The 23,098-nt window shown below is 40.1% G+C and overlaps 1 protein-coding gene across 3 annotated transcripts in view; it reads left to right on the top strand.

Moving 5' to 3' along the window:
- FYN (FYN proto-oncogene, Src family tyrosine kinase) overlaps window positions 1-23,098 on the top strand; it is a 101,586-nt gene that overhangs the window by 63,198 nt on the left and 15,290 nt on the right. For all 3 annotated transcript variants that reach the window (XM_072141768.1, XM_072141767.1, XM_072141765.1), the window contains 2 exons: window positions 5,499-5,756; window positions 14,901-14,997. In XM_072141768.1, coding sequence (XP_071997869.1) covers window positions 5,510-5,756; window positions 14,901-14,997 — 344 coding nt within the window. In that variant the 5' untranslated portion in view covers window positions 5,499-5,509. The remainder of the gene's footprint in view (window positions 1-5,498; window positions 5,757-14,900; window positions 14,998-23,098) is intronic.

Raw genomic sequence — 23,098 nt, forward strand, 5'->3', positions numbered from 1 at the left:
CAGAAAAAAAAGTGTTTTCTTATGATGAATAGATGCCGTTTTCATGGTTACCAGAGTGGTATTCTAACCTGGCGTTATTAGTCGGTGACCAATGCTGATGGACTCCTTGGATTTCTAATTACATTTGCATTTCATTATCTGGAACGTCCTTTCATTTACTTGCACTGTCCTTTCTAATCAATGTATCTCAGCCACCCAACAGCTAGGAGAGATATTTTCTGCCTGCCGATCTAAGCTGTTATGTGTTGCCTACAGCATTTGCTGTTGTTGTTACCCTTTAAGGCCTGAGTTTTCATATTGACATCATAGGCACAGGTTTGTTTCAGCTCCCTAACCATCTCATTATAGAAGGAGCCCTGGGAATGCCTCATGTACAGTAAAAAACTTTTCTGTTTAAATCCTAAGGGAAGGGACTTTTAGAAAGACAACTTGGAAGTTAACGCATCTTTAATTTAGTGGTGTTTTTATCTTCTGTTCTGTAGGATATTGAACTATGTTATACCTATATTCCGCTGAGTAAATCATATTTCTACTAAGCTCAGGGCATCTCATCCATTTGTCAAATGATGGCCATACATGTAGGATAGCTAGAAGATAAAGCTAACCATATGTATGACATCAGGTGGACTCATACTTTTGTGTGGCTCTTAGATAGTCAGTTGTAGCATTGTACTTGTAGGAAGGTATCTACATTTTTATTGTTTCCAAAATTAATTCAGGAATGCAAGTAGCTCAGTACAACTCATGAGTCAATGTGAATGACTTAACAGGTCTCAGAAAAAAATATTAAATGATCCTTCATGTGCCTTTATGGCTTCTAACTGAATCATTTAAGAGGATGAGCAGACAGATCAGCCCCACTCACTGTTGCCCTCTTTAAGATTTACTGTTGTAGTTATACTTTATGAGTCTGACCCAGTCATGGGGTCACTCCTGTAACACTGATTTGTCTGTGTCTGAGAATTTCTATGCTAATTTAGTAAATTCTTTAGTTATATGGCTTCTGTGTAGATCTAAACAATGACTCATTATAGATAGCTCATGAATACTTCTTGCACTGAAATAAGAAGCTTTTATTTTGAATCAATGATTTATGTTATGCATAAATAAAAATGCAGCCTAAAGATTGGATATTAATGTGTAACAAGAGTATATACATACAGATGTACACAAATTCACTACTGTCAATAAGTACCATGGCACGTATGACATACTGTCGTGGAGTGTAAGATCCAGTACACAGAAAGTTTTTCAAAATGAACTTTATTTGGTTGACAAAAAATACAGCAGAGGCATCCCCAATAATTGTGTAGTAATTTATGTTAAAACAAAAGTCTCTCCCCTGATCTTTTTACACCCAGGAGTAGGTGTAAAGGAATGAAGGGGATTCAGAAAATTGACACTATGGAGCTCTCTAGCCAAGGACATTGTCAAAGGGATTTCACTAAACAAGTTCAGAAGGACCTAGATGCCTTCTTTTTGAGTATATCAGTATTACAGGTTATTGTTACTACATTTCTGGGCGTGTATAGTTAAATAAGGGCTTTTTTTTTAGTATGTCAGAATCAAGAAGGAATTTTTTTGCCTGATTACATAAACTGAGAACTGAGACAAAAGTATAATAATTGTATGCTACAACTACACCATACTGTACAGTCAATCATCGACTTAAAGGGAACCTGCCAGTAGAAATTGTCCTAATAAACCACTACCAGTCTGTTGTCAAGCAGCTTAGCACCTTCCAGATCATGTTTCTTTCATGACCCAGTGTGGTGGCATCATCCAGAAAATTAGCTTTGACGTGTGATGTAAAATATAATACAATAAAGGTTTATTGATCCCTTAGGAAATTGTGGTGTACATGGCTCCAGCATTTAGAGTACACAAAAGAAAAATCCTAGAAAATCAGAAACTTGATAACACATGAAATAGTGATACAATATATGCCTTGGGGGGGGGGGGGCTTTCGTTGGAGGGGCAAGTGCGGGTTATTAAGTTGGTTTGGCTGCTCCTGAGTCCATTTATTGTAGAAATTGTTCTTGGTATAAAGTAGTTTTAAAACCTCGTTGTTCAGCAGCTGATCTGCCTGTACTGGTCACTTCTCATGCTCCGTTGTTGGAGAAGTGCTTGGTGCAATGGGTGCAATGCGTTTTCTGCAATGGAAATAAGCTTGCTGTGACTCCTAACCTGCCAAATGCTGTTTACTGGGCTCAGGCTATCACCTACAATGCCTTGTTGCGTTCTGGTGATTTTGGCCAGCTATTATATTCCTTCTTTTTAATTGACCCTCCCCAGCAGACAATGGCATATAATGCTTGCAATAGTCGATTCTTAAAACATCTTTTTCATCACCCTCCAGGATGCAGGCAATATTTCTGAAGGGGACAGGTTGATAGCGGAAGTCAGAAGTGTCTAAAGTAAACAGGAATGGAGTACAGTGCCCTGTGGTGCTCCTCGGTTACTGACCAAAGTTTTAGATTGTTCTTTGCCCATTAGGATGTATTGAGGTCTATAGGCTGGATAGTCGTATATCCAGTTAGTGATAGCCTTGTCAGTGTTCAAATTGGACAGTTTATCCCTCATTAGAACTGGGTCGATGGTGTTGAACGCACTAGAGAAGTCAAAATAGGTGATCCGCATAGTAGTACCACTCTTCTCTAGTTATATGTTTTGTGTAACAGGTAAAGAATGGCATCGTCCGCACCCATTTTGTTGTTGTAAGCAAACTGTTGCGGATCAATGCTTTCACTTACAGTCTCCTTCAGGTGAGGTAGAAGGTAAAATGGATGTATAAAGTCAAGGAGGCGGAGAGTGTAGCACTAAAGTCAAACTCTCCCCTCCACAAGATATTGCCTGTGCTGTGATTGAGATCATGCTCCAGACTTATAGGGAGCTGGTAAGTAATGTTCCTGGATCACAGGGAATGATCTAAGGAGAAGAGAGCATGACATTAGAACTAAACTCTCCACCACTATGACTTTCTACAACCAATTTAGATCTCATTTCAAAGTTGATATTCTTGATGCTGCCACTTACTGGTAGTGGTTTAATATGTCCATTTCTGCTGACAGGTTACCTTTAAGAACACCTGACTTACATACAACCCCTAGTTACAAACAGACCTCTGATCAAGCTCGTTGGATGCTGATTATTTAGCCCCGGGCTACAATGGACGACTGTAAGAGTTATCTAAGGTGCCTATAGGTTTCTTGTTAATTCTTATTCCCAAAATTATGAAAATCCCATTATCACAGGGAGGAAAAAATACTATGGGGATACACTTGAAATATACCAGTTCCGACTTACATACAAATTCAACTTAAGAACAAACCTATAGAACCTATGTATGGCTTGTGAAAACTGTATAGTCCACATCTTTTTAATGGATTAGTCATGTGCTGTATTCAAAAAGGGTAGTCTGGCAGTTTCAAACATGGGTGGCGTACAAGCCCTGAAATAATCACAGTGCCTTTTAAACCACCAGATATTGCGAGTATTATCTCCTTAACACCAACTTGATGTGAAGGTGGCGTAAAGGGAAAAATAATTGCAATTAGAGATGAGCGTACCTGATGGTCAGGTTTGGGGTTTGGCCCTCTGACCTGGACATATTGCCAAATTGACTCCCCTAGCAACTAGCCATGATTTGCCAGTGGTAGGATCAATATTTAGCCACCTGACCGGACATATCATCGGATTGGCGATCGGACAGCCAATTGGTTCAGTTGGCCGAACCCTACCATTGGGTTCTCTCATCTCTTATCACTATTACCAGAATTTTCCAGAAAACTGGCTTACAAGCTCTGATAACCCCCTTCCCCCCCATAATCTCTCTCTCTCTCTCTCTCTCTCTCTATATCTATATATATATATATATATATATATATATATATATATATATATATGTTCAGATACATATACTGCAGGCATGTAAACACTACAGGTGTTGTAGCATCTGTCTGTTATTTTCCTCTATATTTGATTGTGATTGTTCTCTGTTTTTCCATTGCCTATATTCCAGACAGTAAATGATGGCATCCTGCTAGAGAATAACATGATCTCTGCACGCTGGTTTGTACAGAACATTCCCTTGCCTCATCCCACGTTCATTAGTGTATAGCATGGCACCGTGCCTCCTGCAGACACATTTCACTCTTTTGGCTGCTTTTCACTTGGCACACAGTTGAATTTTCAGTCTAAAACAGTGGGTGGATGAAAGTAGCAACCCAACAGCTTATATATTAGGATTACTTTTCTCCATGTTGTGCGAAAGGGTATTTCACACAAAATATTGGGGACTACAAATGTAGCTTCTTTACTGTATTTTGCTCAGCCTGTGTATTAGTTTAGATATACAGTAAAAAGAAAAAGGTACATTAAGTCATAAACAAGTGGTATTCTGGTCATTTTAAGATAAAGCTTATACACAACATAAGTAATGGATCAATGGGGGTCTGACATCTGGGTAAATAGACCTGCTCTATTTACTTGTTGCTGTATTTAAGGTGAACCTGTTACCATGAAGATGCAGTATGATCATATGGTGCATGAGTGAGATTTCTTTTTTGAATAAAGCAAGGACAGACACTGCTGAGCGTTCATTAAGGAGAAAACCAAATGGGCAAAGCAAGAACATTTGCAAGCATGTTAAAAGTTTGTTTTTCTCACCAATAAGACCCCTATCAATGGCCAAAAAGACCACTTCTTTTTATAACCCCACATTGTTATAGGTTTAAATAGCAGAAATAATCTGCCAGAATATCATATAGCAATGGTGGTGAACTTATGGTGGCGCCCAGAGGTATTGCTTTGGGCACCCTGGCACAGATTTTTATCAGACATGACTCAAGGCATCCCCCTGCTGTCCCAGGCAGCCTGGGACTGCAAAAAGAGTGACACAGCGAGGAGAGGGTCACATTATCATTGGAGCTCCTGATTAAGGCCCTGTGATCGAGGAGAGGGTCACATCCAAGTTGCTTCTTAAATTGGCATGTTGCAATAAATGAGTGGGTCTATGGTGGCAGTTTGGCCACAGTGAGCTTGCATTGGAAAGTGCATCTATCAATCTGTTACTGTCGATGTCCTTCCTAAAGTAAGAACAAGTAGAAATCCATAGATTCTCATAATTTGGCCAACAAAATGTCAAAGCAATACATTTTATATTTAGATGAATAAGTCACCGCTATATTTTTAGTCAGATAGGAATTGTTATTGCTATCTTTCATGTATTCTATACATTATTTGTCAATTATTCACAGTAATGTGAAAGTAATAGTTAATAGCAAATGCATAGAATTGATGTTAGCACTATACATCTGTGTGGGTTGATTCTGTTTGCAAAGTAATGGATGTATAAATTGTGTTTGCAAACAGAATTAGTAATCTATCACTTAGAGAATGTAATTACTATCACTACTGTAGCGACTTGGCATGTTAAAGGACATTGTTTCACAGTCACACTCAATTGCGTAACAAAATGTTTTATCTTTATTTTTCAGGGATATAGATAATGGGCTGTGTGCAATGCAAGGATAAAGAAGCAACCAAACTGACAGATGAGAGGGATAACAGTTTAACTCAAAGTTTAGGGTACCGCTATGGGACAGATCCCACCCCACAGCACTATCCCAGCTTCACTGTGACCACCATTCCAAATTATAACAACTTCCATGGGACTGCAGGGCAGGGACTTACAGTCTTTGGTGGCGTAAACTCCTCCTCACACACAGGAACCTTGCGCACAAGGGGGGGAACAGGTAAGATTCATGCATTTCATTTGATGTTATTTTATACTTATGAATTATCTCAAACTAATTCAAGTTAATAATTAGTGCAATGATAAGAATAAATGAGTCATTAATATTTAGTTGCAAAAGTTCCAAAGCTCCAGATGTACACGCTAAACGTGTCCATACACTTTTACTGGCAGATTGAGGAAACCTTATTGCTTCCGTCTGCTCAGTAAATGTTGCATCCAGCAGGAAACTCTGGATGGAAAATGTCCATCAGACTGCCCTTCTTTATCCTGCTGAAAGGAGCAGTACATGCTCAGCGGAAGCGGACATCACTGTATGGCATCCATCTCTGCTACTGTATATGTTCATATAAGAACAGTTACATCACTTGAGAGACAGCAAATCACTGGGTTCTGCCGATTTTCACTCCTCTTCCTGCTTTTGGGCAGTGGAGCCAAACCAGTGGATATATCCCACTGCCTCCATTAGATGGATACATTGGGAATCTTTGTAACATATTCTTAAAAAAAAAAACTAGATCTGCGTGGAGCCTTAGAAAATTGTGGGCTTGTACAGGTAGAAACTCATACTCCTCCTCATACACATTCATACTTAGTTTGGATATGTTCTTAAAGGAAAGAGCAAAGCAAAATACTGCAAGATCCCCTAAAAAAACATGCTCTTATCAAGATTTCCTTACAAAAACATCAGGCTTGTAGAAATACAATAACTTGACCCATTTTGCCCTGACTTTTGCCATTGTAAGGAAAGTTTTAGTACAAATAGATGATAAGAATATCTCACAAAAAGGTAGCAGGTATGGCCACCTTAAAGTTGTTCGCCAGTCATAACAAATAAGGCCCTATGCACAGTAGGGAATCTTAGTGATGGGACCCCTACTGATCTTGAGAACAGGGGTCTGTTACATCCCTGTGGCGCTAGAGATGACCGGAGCGACCAGTCGCGCATGCACATGCTGCTCCGTTCATCTATTTGGTGCTGATGGAGATTGACAAATGACTTGCTGCTCTATTCATCTTGAGCTACGACAAGGGTACACTGGACACTCCTTGGGGTCCCATCACTGAGACCCCCACCGATAGGGCCTTACTTGCTATGACTGGAGAACCACTTTAACCCCTTAAGGACAGAGGGTTTTTCGGCTCATTTCTCGCTCTCCAACTTCAAAAATCCATAACTTTTTCATTTTTCCGTGTACAGACCTGTGTGAGGGCTTATTTTGTGCGTAACAAATTTTACTTTCCCGTAATGTTATTTATTTTAACATGCCATGTACTGCGAAGCTGAAAAAAAATTCCAAATGTGGAAAAATTGAAAAAAAAACGCACGTGCGTCACGTTCTTGTGGGCTCAGTTTTTACGACTTTCACTCTTTGCTCCAAATAACACGCCTACTTTATTCTTTGGTTCGGTGCGATCGCGGTGATACCAAATTTATATAGGTTTTATTGTGTTTTAATACATTTTCAAAAATTAAACGAATGTGTACAAAAAAGAAAAAAAAATGTTTGCCATCTTCTGACGCTAATAACTTTCTCATACTTTGGCGCACGGAAATGTGTGAGGGGTCGTTTTTTGCAAAATGAAGTGACGTTTTCATTGCTACCATTTTGAGGTCTGTGCGACATTTTGATCATTTTTTATTTCATTTTTTATGTTATGTAAAAAGGTGTAAAAGTCGCATTTTGGACATTTGGGCGCCATTTCCCGCCTCTGAGGTCACCGCCGCCCGTAACCGTTTTTATATTTTGATAGATCGGGCATTTTGGGACGCGGCGATACCTAATATGTTTGTGATTTTTACTGTTTATTATGTTTTATATCCGTTCTAGGGAAAGGGGGGTGATTTGAACTTTTAATATTTTATTAATTTTTTTTCTTTTTTAAACTTTTTTTTTTCTTTTTTTTTTCACTATCGTTTAGACCATCTAGGGTACATTAACCCTAGATGGTCAGATCGCTGCTACCATATACTGCAATACTTCTGTATTGCAATATATGGCATTTTTGCAGCACATTCATTACAATGAGCCATTGGCTCATTGTAACGAATCTGCAGCTGCCAGATAGCCTCGTGTCAAAAGAAGACACGAGGCTACCATGGCAACCGATCGCCGCCCCCCCCCCCGATGACGTTCGGGGGTGTGGCGATCGAAAAAAAGATGGCGGCGCCTGCGCGCCGCCGTCTTTTAAATGCCGCCGGCGACTTTGCCGCCGGCAACGGGGGGGTTAATAGCCGCGATCGGTGCTAGCACCGACCGCGGTTATTAGCGGTGGGGGTTTTATGCATTTTGCAAAAACCCCCACCTTTGTATGAAGAGGACTTAGCCCGTGAGCCCTCTTCATACATCCCTTATACCTCTGCGCCGTAGAGCTACGGCGCAGAGCGTTAAGGGGTTATGGATTAAATTTGAAGGACAAGACCATCTTAGATATATGCTTAGCTACATGATAACATCATTTCTGGCATTCAGTATCTGTCTACAATCTCAGACACATAACAACACATGATGAGAGTATGATTGTTGGTTCTGAGTCCAATATTCAGAAATTAAAAACTCAGTTAAAGAGAACCTCTCATGCAAATAACCCACACAAAATAAAGACTTCATTTAAAACTATGATTAAAAAGCTTTGCCCTTAAACCTAAATGGTTCCTTTCCATGGCTGAAAACTTACAAAATCAGTTAGTAAACTCATATGCAACCCACCTGATATGAATCATTTACACTAGTAAATTTCATTTGCATTGCCATGCTTTGATGTCCCTGATATTCTACTGTATGGAGAGCACAGTTACATCATTGCTCACTTAGTCATATGACCAGTGTGACGTGATCATAGGTCCTTTAGCCTCCTAACATTAGCAAACTATACACCGTTCATGCATATGAACACATGAGATCACAGCAGCCTCCATGGAGAATGGGGAGGAGTAGAAGTCCATGGAGGCTGCTATGATTTCATTTGATCAGATATATGCATAAAGCACCCAAAGGACCCATCTTTCTGAAATGATAGAATATTATACTCAGCTCTATATTGGTGTTCAGTGGATATATATGTGAAAATGAAGACAAACTTCACTGTTTCACAATTACAGTGTCTATGGCCAGGGGAAGATTTACCAACAACTCAATCCATTCAGTTTCTTGCGCTTGGTGATCAAAGGGGCCCACACAGTGCTAGGATGCAGCTAATACATTATACAAACCATATAATTTATTTGTTGAAAGTGACCAACCCCTTAAGGTTATGGCAGAGCAGGAGGTAAAAGACACTGGCCCACATTTATTAAACCCCCAGTTTTCTGTCTGACTTTGCATCTTCTAGTTTTCTGTCTGACTTTTGATAAATGTGGGCCCTTGTGCTTTGCAGTTCCCCTCAAGCACAACTTGCTTGGGTTTCAAGAAGTACCAAAGCTACCTTTGTTATGACTGCTGAAGAGACCATGCAGGGTTAAAGAACCAAATAGCTTGAATTGTTTTCATGGAAAGAATATAAGCTATGTCATTTAGTATTTCATATAACAGTTACACATTTCTTACTTCCTGACCCTTGAGTATGACATATAATACTACACAATATAGACCATGGGAGCTGGAGTCACCCCTATATTTTTAGTTACATTATAGTTAAAATAGTTTCTGTGCTGAGCTATAAATACTTGCAGTTACAGGCCAGAGTCAAAGGCTGCATCACTTCCAGGTTGTCATGACAACACCAATCTGCTGTCCTTGTCCATCTTTCCCGTAGAGGCACTTAAAGGACTGACAAAACCTACAAGGTTAATATCCTGAGTTACATTCTAAAACCACAATGCAAGGTGGAACATTCTCCGTGACTTTTAATCAGGTTACTTGTAGTGTTAAAATCTGATTGGCTAATAAAAGGAAAAGATTAATATTGGCCTGTGGATATGTTTTACAAATGATCAGATTCAGTCAGTCTGGAGTAGCCTCTTTACTTTAGAGGTTGACACTGGCATTTGGGGGTTACTATTTAATGAAGCCAGTTGAGGACCTGTGATGTGTCAGCAGGGGTGGACTGGGAATTTAAAGTGGCCCTAGAAACTGTAAAAGTGGCCCCATTTTTTAAACGAACACAAGTTAAAAATGCCATCAGGCTATATTCACACAAACATGTGCCCGCTGTACCCTAGCACGGCGGGCACATAGGGGTGCTGGGGAGAGGAGTAGGGGCTGAGCGCCGCTCACCTCCGCCCATCTGCATATTGATGTACTGCCTCCTATGTACAAGAATATAACTACTATAATACTGCCTCCTATGTACAAGAATATAATTACTATAATACTGCCCCCTATGTAAAGAATATAACTACTATAATACTGCCCCCTAGGTACAGGAATATAGTTACTATAATACTGCCCCCCTATGTACAAGAATATAACTACTATTACTACTATGCCATGTAACACTGACAGCCAGTCCCCAACAGTATATAACCAGCCAGTCCCCCACAGTATACAGCCAGCCAATCCCTTCCCAGTATATAGCCAGACAGTACCCCTGTATACAGCCAAGTACCTGCCCCCTGTATATAGCCAGACAGTCCCCCCTGTATATAGCCAGCCAGTCCCCCCAGTATACAGCCAGCCAGCCCCTTCCCAGTATATAGCCAGACAGCCTTCCCTGTTTACAGCCAGCCTCCCCCAGTGTATAGCCAGCGCTCCCCCCCCCCCCCCAGTATACAGCCAGTCCCTTGCCCATCACATAAAAATAAGAGACCATATACTTACCTTTCCGAAGCTCCCCGGCAGCTCTGCTACTTGATGCAGTCTGGCTGGCAGTGACAGCTCCGTGCACTCAGGTGGCACGGATGACATTAGCTGCTTGCCCACGTCATACTCTGTGCGACGCCAGCGCACAGGGAGCAGTCTCCGCCGGCCGGAATGCATCAGCTGGGCCTGCCTCTTTCTACTCTGCTTACAGTCAATTTGTGCTCTCCTCTGAAGGGAGTAGTGTACACTGTTGTAGGAAATCTTCAGCTTCCTGGCAATTTGTTGCATGGAATAGCCTTAATTTTTAAGAACAAGAATAGACTGCCAAGTTTCACATGAAAACTCATTTTTCTGGCTATTGTGAGAGTTTTATAGAACAAGCAAATATGATGTTCCTGATTCTCAACAAGCTGAAAGGAGATCAGTTTTACAGCTTCTCTGATCAGCCAAACTGTTTAGGTGTTCAAGGGATTTCTTAACATCCATTAGCCTTCTTACACAGTTAGCAAACACAATGTACCATTAAACCACTGGATTGGTGGTTGTTGGGAATAGGCCTATATACACCGATGTATATATTGCATTAAAACGGATACAGCCATCAATGTTATGCTAGAATAGTCATTTAAAGCATTAACAATGTATAGAGTGTATGTATGCTATTCAGTTAATGTTAGCTTCATTTAAAGACAGTGTGCTTTTCTTTCAAAAACAAGGACATTTCTAAATGACGCCAAACTTTTTAATGGTATTTTAGGTTGCACAGAGGCTTGCATAGGAGATATGCATGTGCATTACAAGCAGAGACGGATTGATACATTCTTTAATGTGCAATACAATGAAATGTTTTCATTGCACCCTCCATCCAATGTCAGTGCTATGTAGTTTGTCAGCCTGTAAGGCAAATGTCTACCGACAAGCTCAGTGTCCACATGTACACATATGTTTTAAAGTATCTACTGGAACAGATATGACATTTTTCTAGTGTTGAATAAACAGCATGAAACTTCGCCTGCTATCAGCTTAATAACACACTGACAAAAAGTAAGATTGCATTTTTTAAGAAAAGCAGCAACAAAGTAACAAAACAAATAATAGATTTCCAAATCTAGTTTTCCAACTGCAATACAAACATTTATTTACATAGCAATTTTCCTGGGTAAGCAATTCACTCTCCATTCTAATGTAGATCCTACCTCTACATCTTCTGGTCTGCTGTATAAAGAAATACAATGTGGACCAAGCACACTGACATACTGGTGTGCGCCCCCCTCTGGCAGGATCTGCTATTCTTTAAGCTTTCTATTCCCTTGTTTTAAGATAAAAAAAAGGCTTAAAAATTATGCAAATGAGCCTGAGGGGCATTAACACCTATGGAGTCCAGAGCCCCCCAGGCTCATTTGCAGAATTTTAAAATCCTTTTTTTGGAAAAACCAGGGAATAAGAAGCTAAAAGAAAAGCAGATCCTACCAGGTGGGGCACACACCAGTATGTCAGTGTGCTTGACAATTCTTCATCCTGGTTGTAGATGTCCTTTAACCCTTAGGCGCACCAGGACGTTATAGTACGTCCCCGAGGCTACATACTGAGCGCACGGGGACGTTCTATAACGTCCTGCTTCTGGCACCGGCTCGCGAACGGAGCCGGCACCAGAAGCAGCGGCTGTCAGCTGTCTAGTACAGCTGACAGCCTGCGCTAACACCCGCGATCGGAGCCGGCTCCGATCGCGGGTGTTAACCCCTTACACGCCGCGGTCAAGCATGACCGCGGCGTGTAAGGGTGTCTGCGCCGTGAATCGGATCCCCCGTGCCGCTTACCGGGGGATCCGATCCACTTCTGGGCAGCTCCGAGGACTGGCATGTGCCTCGGAGCTGCCCGGTTGCCATGGCAGCCAGACCCCTTCCGGGTCTGACTGCAAACTGTCTGAGCATGCGCAAGCTTGCTCAGACAGTTTACACTGCTCTACAATAAAATAGTATTGTAGACCAGTGTATTGGACTTAAACCAGTGATCAGAGCATCACTGGTTTAAGTTCAAGTATGTATAAGTAAAAAAAAGTAAAAAACACTAAAGTTATCACATTACAATAAATAAAAAATAAATACATTAAAATATAAGCCCCTAAAATGTCACTTTCCTATAAAAACACTTAATAAAGTATAAAAAACACAAAAACACAAAAAAACCCGCATATTTGGTATTGCCGCGTCCGTAACAATCTGTATAATAAAACCGAATCGTTACTGGACCCGCACGGTAAACGCCGTAGAAAAAAAACGCAAAAACGTTCCGAAAAAAGATAATTTTTAATTAATACCCTATAAAAAATGCTCTAAAAAGTGATTTAAAAAATGTTATGCACTCCAAAATAAGCCCACTAAAAAGAACAACTCTTCTCGCAAACAATAAGCCCCTAACTAGATTTGTCAGCCGAAAAATAAAAAAGTTATGCATATGAAAAGATGGTGATGCTAAAATGAACAAGATTTTCTCCAAATTGGTTTTTATTCAGTACAATTGAATAAAATACACAAAACCCCCACATATTTGGTATCCCTGCGTCCGTAACAATCTGAATAATAAAACAGAATCGTTATTAGATTCGCAAAGTGAACCCCGTTAAAAAAAAACCCAAAAAAGCTCCAAAAAAAAGACAATTTTCAATTAATACCCTATAAAAAATGCTCTAAAAATTAATTTAAAAAATGTTATGCAATCTAAAATAAGACCACTAAAAAGAACCATCCTTCTCGCAAAAAATAAGCCCTTAAACAGATTTGTGAGGCAAAAAATAAAGAAGTTATGCATATGAATGACGGTGATGCTAAAATTAACAACATTTTTGCCAAATTACTTTTTATTCAGTAAAAATGGGAAAAATAAAAAATCTATATAAATGAGGTCTTTTCGTAATCGTGGCGACCCATAGAATAAAAATAATATACTATTTTTATGGTATGGTAAACGGCCAAAAAAAAAACAAACAAAAATCTTCCTAAAAAGTGATGATTTTCATTTCCTCCACCAACAAAGAGTTAATAAAATCTCACCAATTAGCCTATAGATTCCCCGAAATTACGTACCAGAAAAGTGCATCTCATGTGGCAAAAGAAATAAGCCCCTATAGGTCCACATTAAAAAAAGAAAAAAATTATAGCCTGTACAATGTGACATAGCAAATCTGATCTGGATGGCGCCTCCTTCCCTCCTATGCCCAGGCGTGCGCCCATACAGCAGGTCACCACCACATATGGGGTATCCGTGTACTCGGGAGAGATTGGGTAACAAACTTTGTGGAGCCTTTTTTAATTTAATCCATTGTAAATGTTTAATTTTCCACCCAAAATGAGTGTATTGTGAAAAAATATTACAATTTGCAGACTGCACCTCCATTTTGTTTTAACCCCTATAAAACACCTAAAGGGTTAACAAACTTCTTAAAAGTGGTTTTTCATACATTGAGTGGTGTAGTTTCCACAATGGGGTAATTTATGAGTCTCGCTATTATTTAGGCCTCTCGGTGTCAATTAGAAGGTGAGCAGGTCCATCTAAATACGGGTTTTGGTGATTTTACAAAAAATGTGAAAAATGATACCTAAATTCTGAGCCTCATAACATTCTAGTAAAATATGTGGAATCTTAAAAAACCATGCCAACATAAAGCAGACATTTGGGAAATGTAAGTTATGAATTTATTTGGGTGCTATGACTATCTGCATCAAAAGTAGAGAATTTAGAATGTTGAAAATAAAGAATTTTTCCAAATTTTTGCCAAATTTTGGTTTTTTTCATAACTAAACGCAAAAGATTTCATCCAAATTTTTAAACTAATTTGAAGTACAATGTGTCACGAGAAAACAATCTCAAAATCCCCTGGATATCTCATAGCGTTCCAAAGCTATAACCACTTATAGTGACACAGGTCAGATTTGAAAAATGGGACCGCGTCCTTAAGGCCAAAAGAGGCTGCGTCCCCTAGGGGTTAATTCTCCAGACAATATGCTCCCAGCTAGAATAAAATAATCAGACAGGTTTGTGCCTGTATGGAAATTTTGCCACCAAATCTTGACATTACCCAGGACTACCAAGCCCAGGAATAATGAAATAGCTCCAGTCTTTGAAGCATTTTTCTGCAGAACACAAAGTGAATTTATATACTAGATTCCAAATTCCATCTTTGTTAAGCATAATAGTCACACATTCCACATTCACCGCAATGACAACTAGTCTCCATTGATTAAAGGAGAAATGATGTTCAGTACAGAACACTGACCAAGGCTATTCTAAACCATAGCATATGGAAAGAGTTATCAGATTGAGTTATATTGTAACTGCTGCCAAAACTATTTCATGTATGAGCTAATGTTATGCCACTTAATATGTGATCCACTTTCATTCCCTAGGAGTTACACTGTTTGTGGCTCTCTATGACTATGAAGCCAGAACTGAAGATGACCTAAGTTTTCAAAAAGGAGAGAAGTTCCAGATACTTAATAGCTCGTAAGTCCTGATCTCTGCCTCAGTTTTTTTTAAAACCATATTGTGTCGCTGAATAACATGACAATAAAGTTGAGAAACAAAGGGGGAAAATGCTGGGAACGCTTAATGCATAAAACATGTTCACTATTTATTGTTAGGGTGCATATTACCGTATATACTCCAGTATAAGCCGACCCGAGTATAAGCCGAGTCCCCTAATTTTACCATCAAAACCTGGGAAAACCTATTGAGGTAGGGAAATGCATTGGTCACAGACCCCCCCAGTATGTAGCCAGCCTGCCCCCAGTAGTATACAGCACTGCCCCCAGTAGTATACAGCACAGCCCCCAGTAGTATACAGCACAGCCCAGCCTGCCCCCAGTAGTATACAGCTTGACCACAGTAGTATACAGCCTGCCCAGCGTTAAAAAAAAAAAAACTTATATACTCACCCTCCGGGGGCCCCCCCACGTGCAGCACTGCTCCCCCAATGTCCGCGCGGGTCCTCCGCGCTGGGCACCACCTTTGTTCTCCCCCGGACGGCGCCTAGTATGACGCGCCGCTGCTGACGTCATACTAGGCGTCGCCTGGAAGAAAAACCGCGCAGACAGGTCTAGCCTGTAATTTATCTCTATAGTTAATCAATGTCTCAATGTGTTATTCAACGCAGTCTTTAACCCACTAACCAAACCTGTCAAAAGGAAGATTGTTGGTATCATTTCAGTTATATAGGTTTCCTCATATTAACATAATAAGGCTATTCTATGCAGTGTATCTGTAAATGGGAGAGCAGACATAGATGGGTGGATAGATAGATAGATAGATAGATAGATAGAGCCTTAGAAACGGATTCAACTGATGTAACCGTAGATGTTGCACGGTGCAGAATGTATACGCTGGTGCCTATTTTCTGCATTCTTTTCACACTTGACACGTGTGGAATGCATGACAAGACTGAAAAACATGATGTTTATGAAGGAGAACACATGGTGTCTTTGCAGATGGGATTACAGCATACATGGACACAAAGGGGGAGACTTATCTTTTTGGCAGCAAAAAGTTGCACGGGAGACTTAATGCCATTTACAGATCAACTCACATTTTGACGAATTTATTAATCTATTACCATGTGAAAGGCTGTATTTTGGTTAAAAATTAACCTTCATCTTTATGTCAAATGCAAGTACTCCAGGGGTCTCAGCAGAGCCCCTTCAGTCTCCAGTGCTCTGGCTCATACACACCCTTCCCCCTGAGCAGTTCTCTCCCTCCTCCCTGCTCCCTCTGCACTCTTCCCCCTCTATCTGTCTACAGAAATCATACAGTGCATATTCTATGCTGGAGAGGCTCTGGTTGTTTGTTTGATTCTCATAATAAGCCTGTATGCACAATGGTGAAGATAGGGATTTGTCCCCCTCCAGTCGTAAGAAAGGGAAGGTGCTTTGTATTGTGTTTATGTCACCTATGCATGGTGACATTCAGGACATTCTAGTCTTATTGTTATGACTGGAGGCATCAAATGTCAGAAATGTTTTATTTTACATATGCTATACAAATACGCCACATATTTATGTGTACAATAGTAGTAAATGCAACTAATACTTCCAACCCCAGAATGTCATTGAAGACGTATGCCAATTCTCATTGCTGGGACACGACCAAAAGATGGAGCCTGCTTTATTTTTTCTCTGTCTAAAAAAAAAATGGATCCAAAACTGATGGTGCCAAACTGACCACAACGGATTTTGGTGCAATCGTGACGACTTTCATGCGACACAAATTGGGGTGTGTGGCCACCGGACAACTCGACAGATTCGGACTAACTGCGGGATTTAAAATTCAAATTGTGTCGCAAGACATGCACTTACATGCAGAAGAAGGCGAACTCCGGCGGACCTGAGTGGGGAAGTGACACATGCAGGATGTGCCCCTATGTCATCAGTTACTGTCAGTTTATCTAACTTTATTTATCATCCGGTTTTCTTTTTTAAACGGAGATAAAGAATGGATATGCCGACGGTAGAGTGAACTTAGCCTTATACAGTGAGAACACTCTAGATATCCAAGACATGATGCAGCCACTTGACCTAGTGATCTCTTTTTTCATTATTAAGGATATAATAGTGATGGCTGTAAAAGAGAATGTGGCTCATTTACTAAGGGTCCGCGGGACTGAGATTCAGTTGGATTTCGCGAATATTTACGATTTGCGCCGGATTGCCCCGGGTTTTTGGCGCACACGATCGGATTGTGGCGCATCGGTGCCGGCTTGCATGCGCGGAATGTAAAAAACGACACACAAGACATGCACTCACATCCACAGGGAAGAAAAAGGTGAACTCCGGTGGACCTCGGCGCAGAAGCGACAGGAACTCGGGCGCACGGGCTTAGTGAATCACGGCAGACCCGACTCCTCGTCGCACAACGCACAGTGGGTTCGAGACTGGAGCGGATAAGTAAATATGCCCCAATGTGTCCGTACACAGGGGTGACAGTTTTATTGCTCCTACCCTGTGCTTTACTTTTCTAAGCCTCATAATGTCTCTTATGCCTCTTATGTGCTCTCTTCATATAGACATTTTGTTTGCTGCATATTGCTTGCACCGATCGCAGGCGTTTACCTCTTGGTAAACGCTGCCATCTTGGGTGAGATTGACGTTCCCCTGATGTCATCGGGTGTAAAAATGCCAAAAACAGTGTAAATAAGTCATATACTGCAATACAGGGCTATTGCAGTATTTGGTAGGAACGGTTAGACCATCTAGACCTCAGCGATTTAAGCTAAAAATGTCTGGTCATTAAAGGGGTTATCCAGTAATATAACTTTTATTTATATATGGCTGGTGGGGGGCGGCTGTAAAACAATAAATCTCTCGTACTCACCCCTCTCAGCATTTCTGACTCAAACAGCGTGGCTGTGGTCAGAACAGTACTATTGGCCTCTGTATACTAATAGAGATTGGCAGTCACTGGTGGCGCTGTGGATGAATGGAAGCAAGGAAAGATTTATGTTTAAGATGTTTATTTTTAAATTGGATTCCTTCACATCCCCTTTAAAGCCTTTTCAGGCCTTGTTATTAAGGAGTTACAGGACAGTGGTCTGTGAGTTTGTTTCCATAAGTTGAAAGGATGATATTCTGTTTTCTATATAAGTAGGCACATTAAACTCATATATCACCCTTTTTGTAATGCAAGAAGACATACAAATAAAAGATTTCATTTTAAATATAGAAATATCAGCGTGTCCTATCCCCAAAAATTCGAAATTCTTAACACTGCCAGTTCTTTTTGGTCAGCTTGTAATTTCTCTGCAGTGGATAGATCTGACTAGTCATTCATTTGCGTGCAGCACCCACTGTTAAATTTAGCACATTGCCAAAATCCTGCCTGGCGTGTTGTCCTGCTCTCCATGTCATTTACTATTAGAGATTACTGTGTGGCTGCTAGCATTCTGCTTGTAACACACTGCCACCTACTGAATGTTTGCTGCATTTTTTATTCCTTTTGTTTCTGTAGTAACACGTGGTGGTTGTCAGCCATTATTAAATTCTGTTATGCTAATAATATTCTTTATTTAGATCAGTGGTTCTCAACCTGTGGGTCGGGACCCCAGCGGGGGTTGAACAACTAAAACCGGGGGTCGCCTAAAGCCATCGGAGCCGCAATTTTACTGTGTTTTTACTGGGAGTTGCATGGTTTAGGGTCACCACAGCATGAGGAACTGTATTGCGGGGTCACAGCATTAGAAGGGTTGAGAACCACTGATTTAAATAGAAGCATCATATTCTGTGGCACTTTAGTGGAAGGAATAAATAATTAGTCATAAAAATAGTGAAGACATCAAAGAAGTTATGTTGTTGGCTATGTCAGATGTCCAATCACAGGGACTGAACAAATTGCAAAAGACTGTAAGAAGTGTACTGGTGCTGCACTTCTACAGCAGGCATGGGCCCAGATATATTGAAGTCGCTGCACAAGTTTTCTGTCTAACATTGCACATAATGGAGGTTGAATCGGCTTTCACATGTATCATGTAATTATAAAGTGTCTGTACTAGTCACGGCTGCACTGTGTCCGACAAGACAAAAAATATGCTTGTGCTTAGTCGGAGTTTCTGACACATTTATTATAGAGGCTCAACAGAATTGTGTTGCACGCTGTATATAAAAGGTGCACCAAAAAAAAAATTACGCACACTTCCAGAACAGTGCAGGGTGCGCCAAATGATTGAAGACCATGCATCAGTGTTCAATAATACAGTGCACCCTGCATTTAGTGTAGTTTATGTCACTTTTGGGCCATGGAGTATTTGCATAATATTCCTGTGTGATGCAAGGACCCCCATCTTGTGCAATGTGTTCAGTCCAGGGGATTGCACCAACATAGGGGCCCATTTCCAAAGACTGCACGTGTTTGTGTGTAGCTGGCCTAGTACATAGATAACAAAAAAATTGTAGAGCAGCACAGCCATAAAAATAAAGAAAAGCGGGTGCTATCCAGATACTCTTACCCCAAGAGTGTGAATATAAACGAAGGAAAACGGCAGCACTCCAAAATGTCAAAGAAAAAAAGGTGAAGTTTATTCCATCTCTGGCAACGTTTCAGCTGTAGATCAGCCTTTGTCAAGCCTATGGCCTAGTACATAGATAGTTTCAACATTCAAGAGGCTGTCATTGTGAGCAGTCATCTCCCCTGGCTCATAATGGGGGACTCCATCTATGATGTCCAAGTGCCCTGATTATTACTTCAAGGTCAACGTGTCGCACCTCTGGAAAATGATTACTTTTCGGACAGTTATGTAAACCACTCAGCATAATTTATGATAAAATTTCAAGCAAGTATCAATTCTTCTCAATTTTCATCTGGTTCCCTAGTCACTGTCAAAATGTCAATCATCTGCAGAAAATGCAATATCTGTCATTCCCAGGAGACATTGGTACCTTCATTTTATTACCTTTGTAAAATTGCTTTTATTACTTGCAGATCCACTGACAGAGCCACAAGCTATTGATCTTTAAACTCAAATATACAGGAAATGTCACATCCTCTGTCCAAACTTCAAAACTATATTACATATTTTTGTTCATAATCTGTTCTGATATATTTTTCTATTCATTTACCCGCATCCTAGCATTTGATAGCTATGTTTGATGGTGATATCTAGAGTGACTCTTCACTAAGGGCATCTTAATGTTTTATTATCTATAAGCTAGAACTAGACAAACAGAAACACTATTAAAATGCAACATGTGAACACGGTCCTAATGTCCAGAAACCTCATGTACACATCCTGGACTGTTGCAGATTTTGTTTAACTGTCAGGTATGCAGAAAAGTTAAATTAAATAGGACAACAATTATTTAACATAGTGGCCAAGTTTACATACTGTAGGACATTTACTAAGGGACATGCACCAGTTTTCTGTTGGACTTTGCATGTTCTTTCTAGTGCAAACTGCTTGCAGAGGTGTTTAAGAAGGGTCCGCACTACATTTGTGTCTTCATGCGCCACAAATTTCTGCACTGCAGGGGGTGTTCCATTGCTCAGTTGGACCTCAGTTTAACATCCAAAGTTCGACAGAAGTGTGTCGCACGGCCCCCAAAAAAGTTTTTCATCATTAACGTAATACAACAAATACAGACTTGGGAAAAGAGAGATAGTGTTAAGTACAGGTGGATACAAAGAAAGGCCTCACAGGACCATACACAAAATAGGTCCAATAAGTCATAAACACATCCATAGAAAATAGCAGATGATCCATTTCACCCGAATTTGTGGGTGGCAGAAAAATTATTGAGTATGTTTCTGCTTGTATGTGATATATGAGCATACAATAGTATAAAGTAAATAGGCTATTATACTCCGACGTACCCTTAAAGAGAAGCCAGGGTTGCCATAATTTGAAAACATTTTTTGGTAGTTTGGTTTACCTTTGCGGTAAGTTCCTTCATCCGGCATATGTGGCCTATTTCCTGAACCCAATCAGTGAATGGGGAGGGGGAACCTCCAGTAATGGGGAATAACCATGCTGGCCGCTGTAAAAAAAACCCCACAAAAGATCTTATGTGACCTAAATAATCACGGTAGTCCTGAAAGCCGGCCCTCATTGGGCATAGCAGCAATTGAGCAAGTAACCATCTAATAGTAACCTTTCCAAGAGAGGTTTGATCGTATAGTACCTCGCAAAATACATGCAGCATCAACCCCTAGTTTCCCCCCACATCGCCGACACACATCCGGAATGCTGGGATAGTATTTGAGTATCAACATTGCCACTCGTAGTCTCTTAAAAAAGAAGGTGGAGGAACTATTGGAGTGCCCTGAAAAATATATAAAAAGTGAGGAAGAAAGTCCATTTTGAGGAGGTTCATCCTTCCGAACCATGATAGTTTTTTCTATCATAGTTGCTACGGTCTTTCAATGTTCATTCAAGCAAATGGGCATAGTTAAAAGAGAACGTCTCCTCAGTACTGGGAGAGATGTGTAGACCAAGATATTTTATGGTTTCCTTACGCCATCGCAAGGGAAAGTTGTCTGATGCGTGTTGTGCTTCCTCAGGAGGGAGGGAAATGTTTAGAGCCTCTGACTTGGTGTAATTAATATACAACGCTGTGATCTTGCTCAAGGAAAAAAAAATTAAATTGTATTTTAAAAAATCCATCAGTGGGTGAATATTTACAATTTTTTATTTACTGGTAAAGGGGTTGTCCGGTATTGAATTTGTTTCTACTATTACCCGCAGGTGGTGCCACATATTGCTAATAATAAAAAACAGCCTCAGGCTTTTCTCCTCAGCAGTACTTGCTGCCTTTTCTACTGCCTCTCGCCACACAGCGGCTCATTATCATCCTCTTCCACACCTTGCAATCTGTGTCTGAAGAAGGTCTATGGTTAAGACTGAAACGTTACATGAATTTGGATTGTCATAATTTGTACACCAGTAAAATTCTGTGTTTTTGCATCACCAAATGGAGTGCCAAGTGTTTTTTTATTATTATTATTATACTTAACGGACTGGTATCCTACTTGAGCACCCTCTTGCACACCCAGTGGAGTGACGTGCAGTCCTTTACCACAGTATTCTAAATACTATCATAAGGTCCTAGAGAACAAGAAAAGGAGGTTGGGGCACTATAGGAGAGCTAATATCCAATCAGGGCAATGAGAGGATCAACACCAAAGGAATCTGATTCCACTCCCAATAATTGAGAAATGAACAGGTGGAAACATAAAACAAATTTATTGGTAGTAAAAAAAAATATAGAATTATATAAAGTACATGAAATTAAAAAGCCCTCATAATGTGTTTGGGTCTCCAAGACCCTTTTTAAAATACTGGACAAGTGAAGTGCCCTAAGTAAGACAATTAAGAGCATATTGTAAGCATAGCACATACATGACTACTGATGGACATATTAAGAGATACAATCAATGTCAAATATTAGCTAAAATATGTCATGTCAGGTAACAAGATAAATAGGTACATACGATCCCCTTTACAGGGCTAGACGCATGGACCAAGTGGTCATCAGGTGAGCATCCACACGGTTGCTGTTAAGAAATATGGTACAACAATTAACAGATGGTAAGGCAAGCAAGAAAGAGATTGCTACACAATTCCACAAGCAGTTTACTAATAGATTTATCAGTTGTACTTTTTTTTTTTTTTAATTCTGCAACATTTTATGCAGAATTACTCTCTGATTTATGTTAAAGAAACCAACAAAAAGCATGGACTGTATCTCTGACCTATTTTAGTTGAATTGCCCAAAATTTATGAATACATTTGCATTTAATAAAGATACTAGTCAGCTACCAAAACCCAAGAGTCAGCCAAAAACATGTTTTAAAGCGTCAATTGGTGATAATAAGCATTTGATGTAGTTAAAACACAATCCACATGTCATGCAGTGGTAAGATTGCAATTGTCTTCTTCAGCTGTCTTCACTATAGGGGAACTGTTTACCGAGTAGATTCTGTAATAGTATAAAATGGCCTTATGTGACACAGCTCCTTTCATGGAGAGATTTTTATAATATAGTTACATTATTTCAGCACAGACAGCTTTATAGCTGAAAGCTTGCCTTGAAAATGTATAATACACCATCATTTCATCGTCAATGAT

The sequence above is a fragment of the Engystomops pustulosus genome, chromosome 3 (genome assembly GCF_040894005.1).
Source record: "Engystomops pustulosus chromosome 3, aEngPut4.maternal, whole genome shotgun sequence".
Classification (NCBI taxonomy): Eukaryota; Metazoa; Chordata; class Amphibia; order Anura; family Leptodactylidae; genus Engystomops; species Engystomops pustulosus.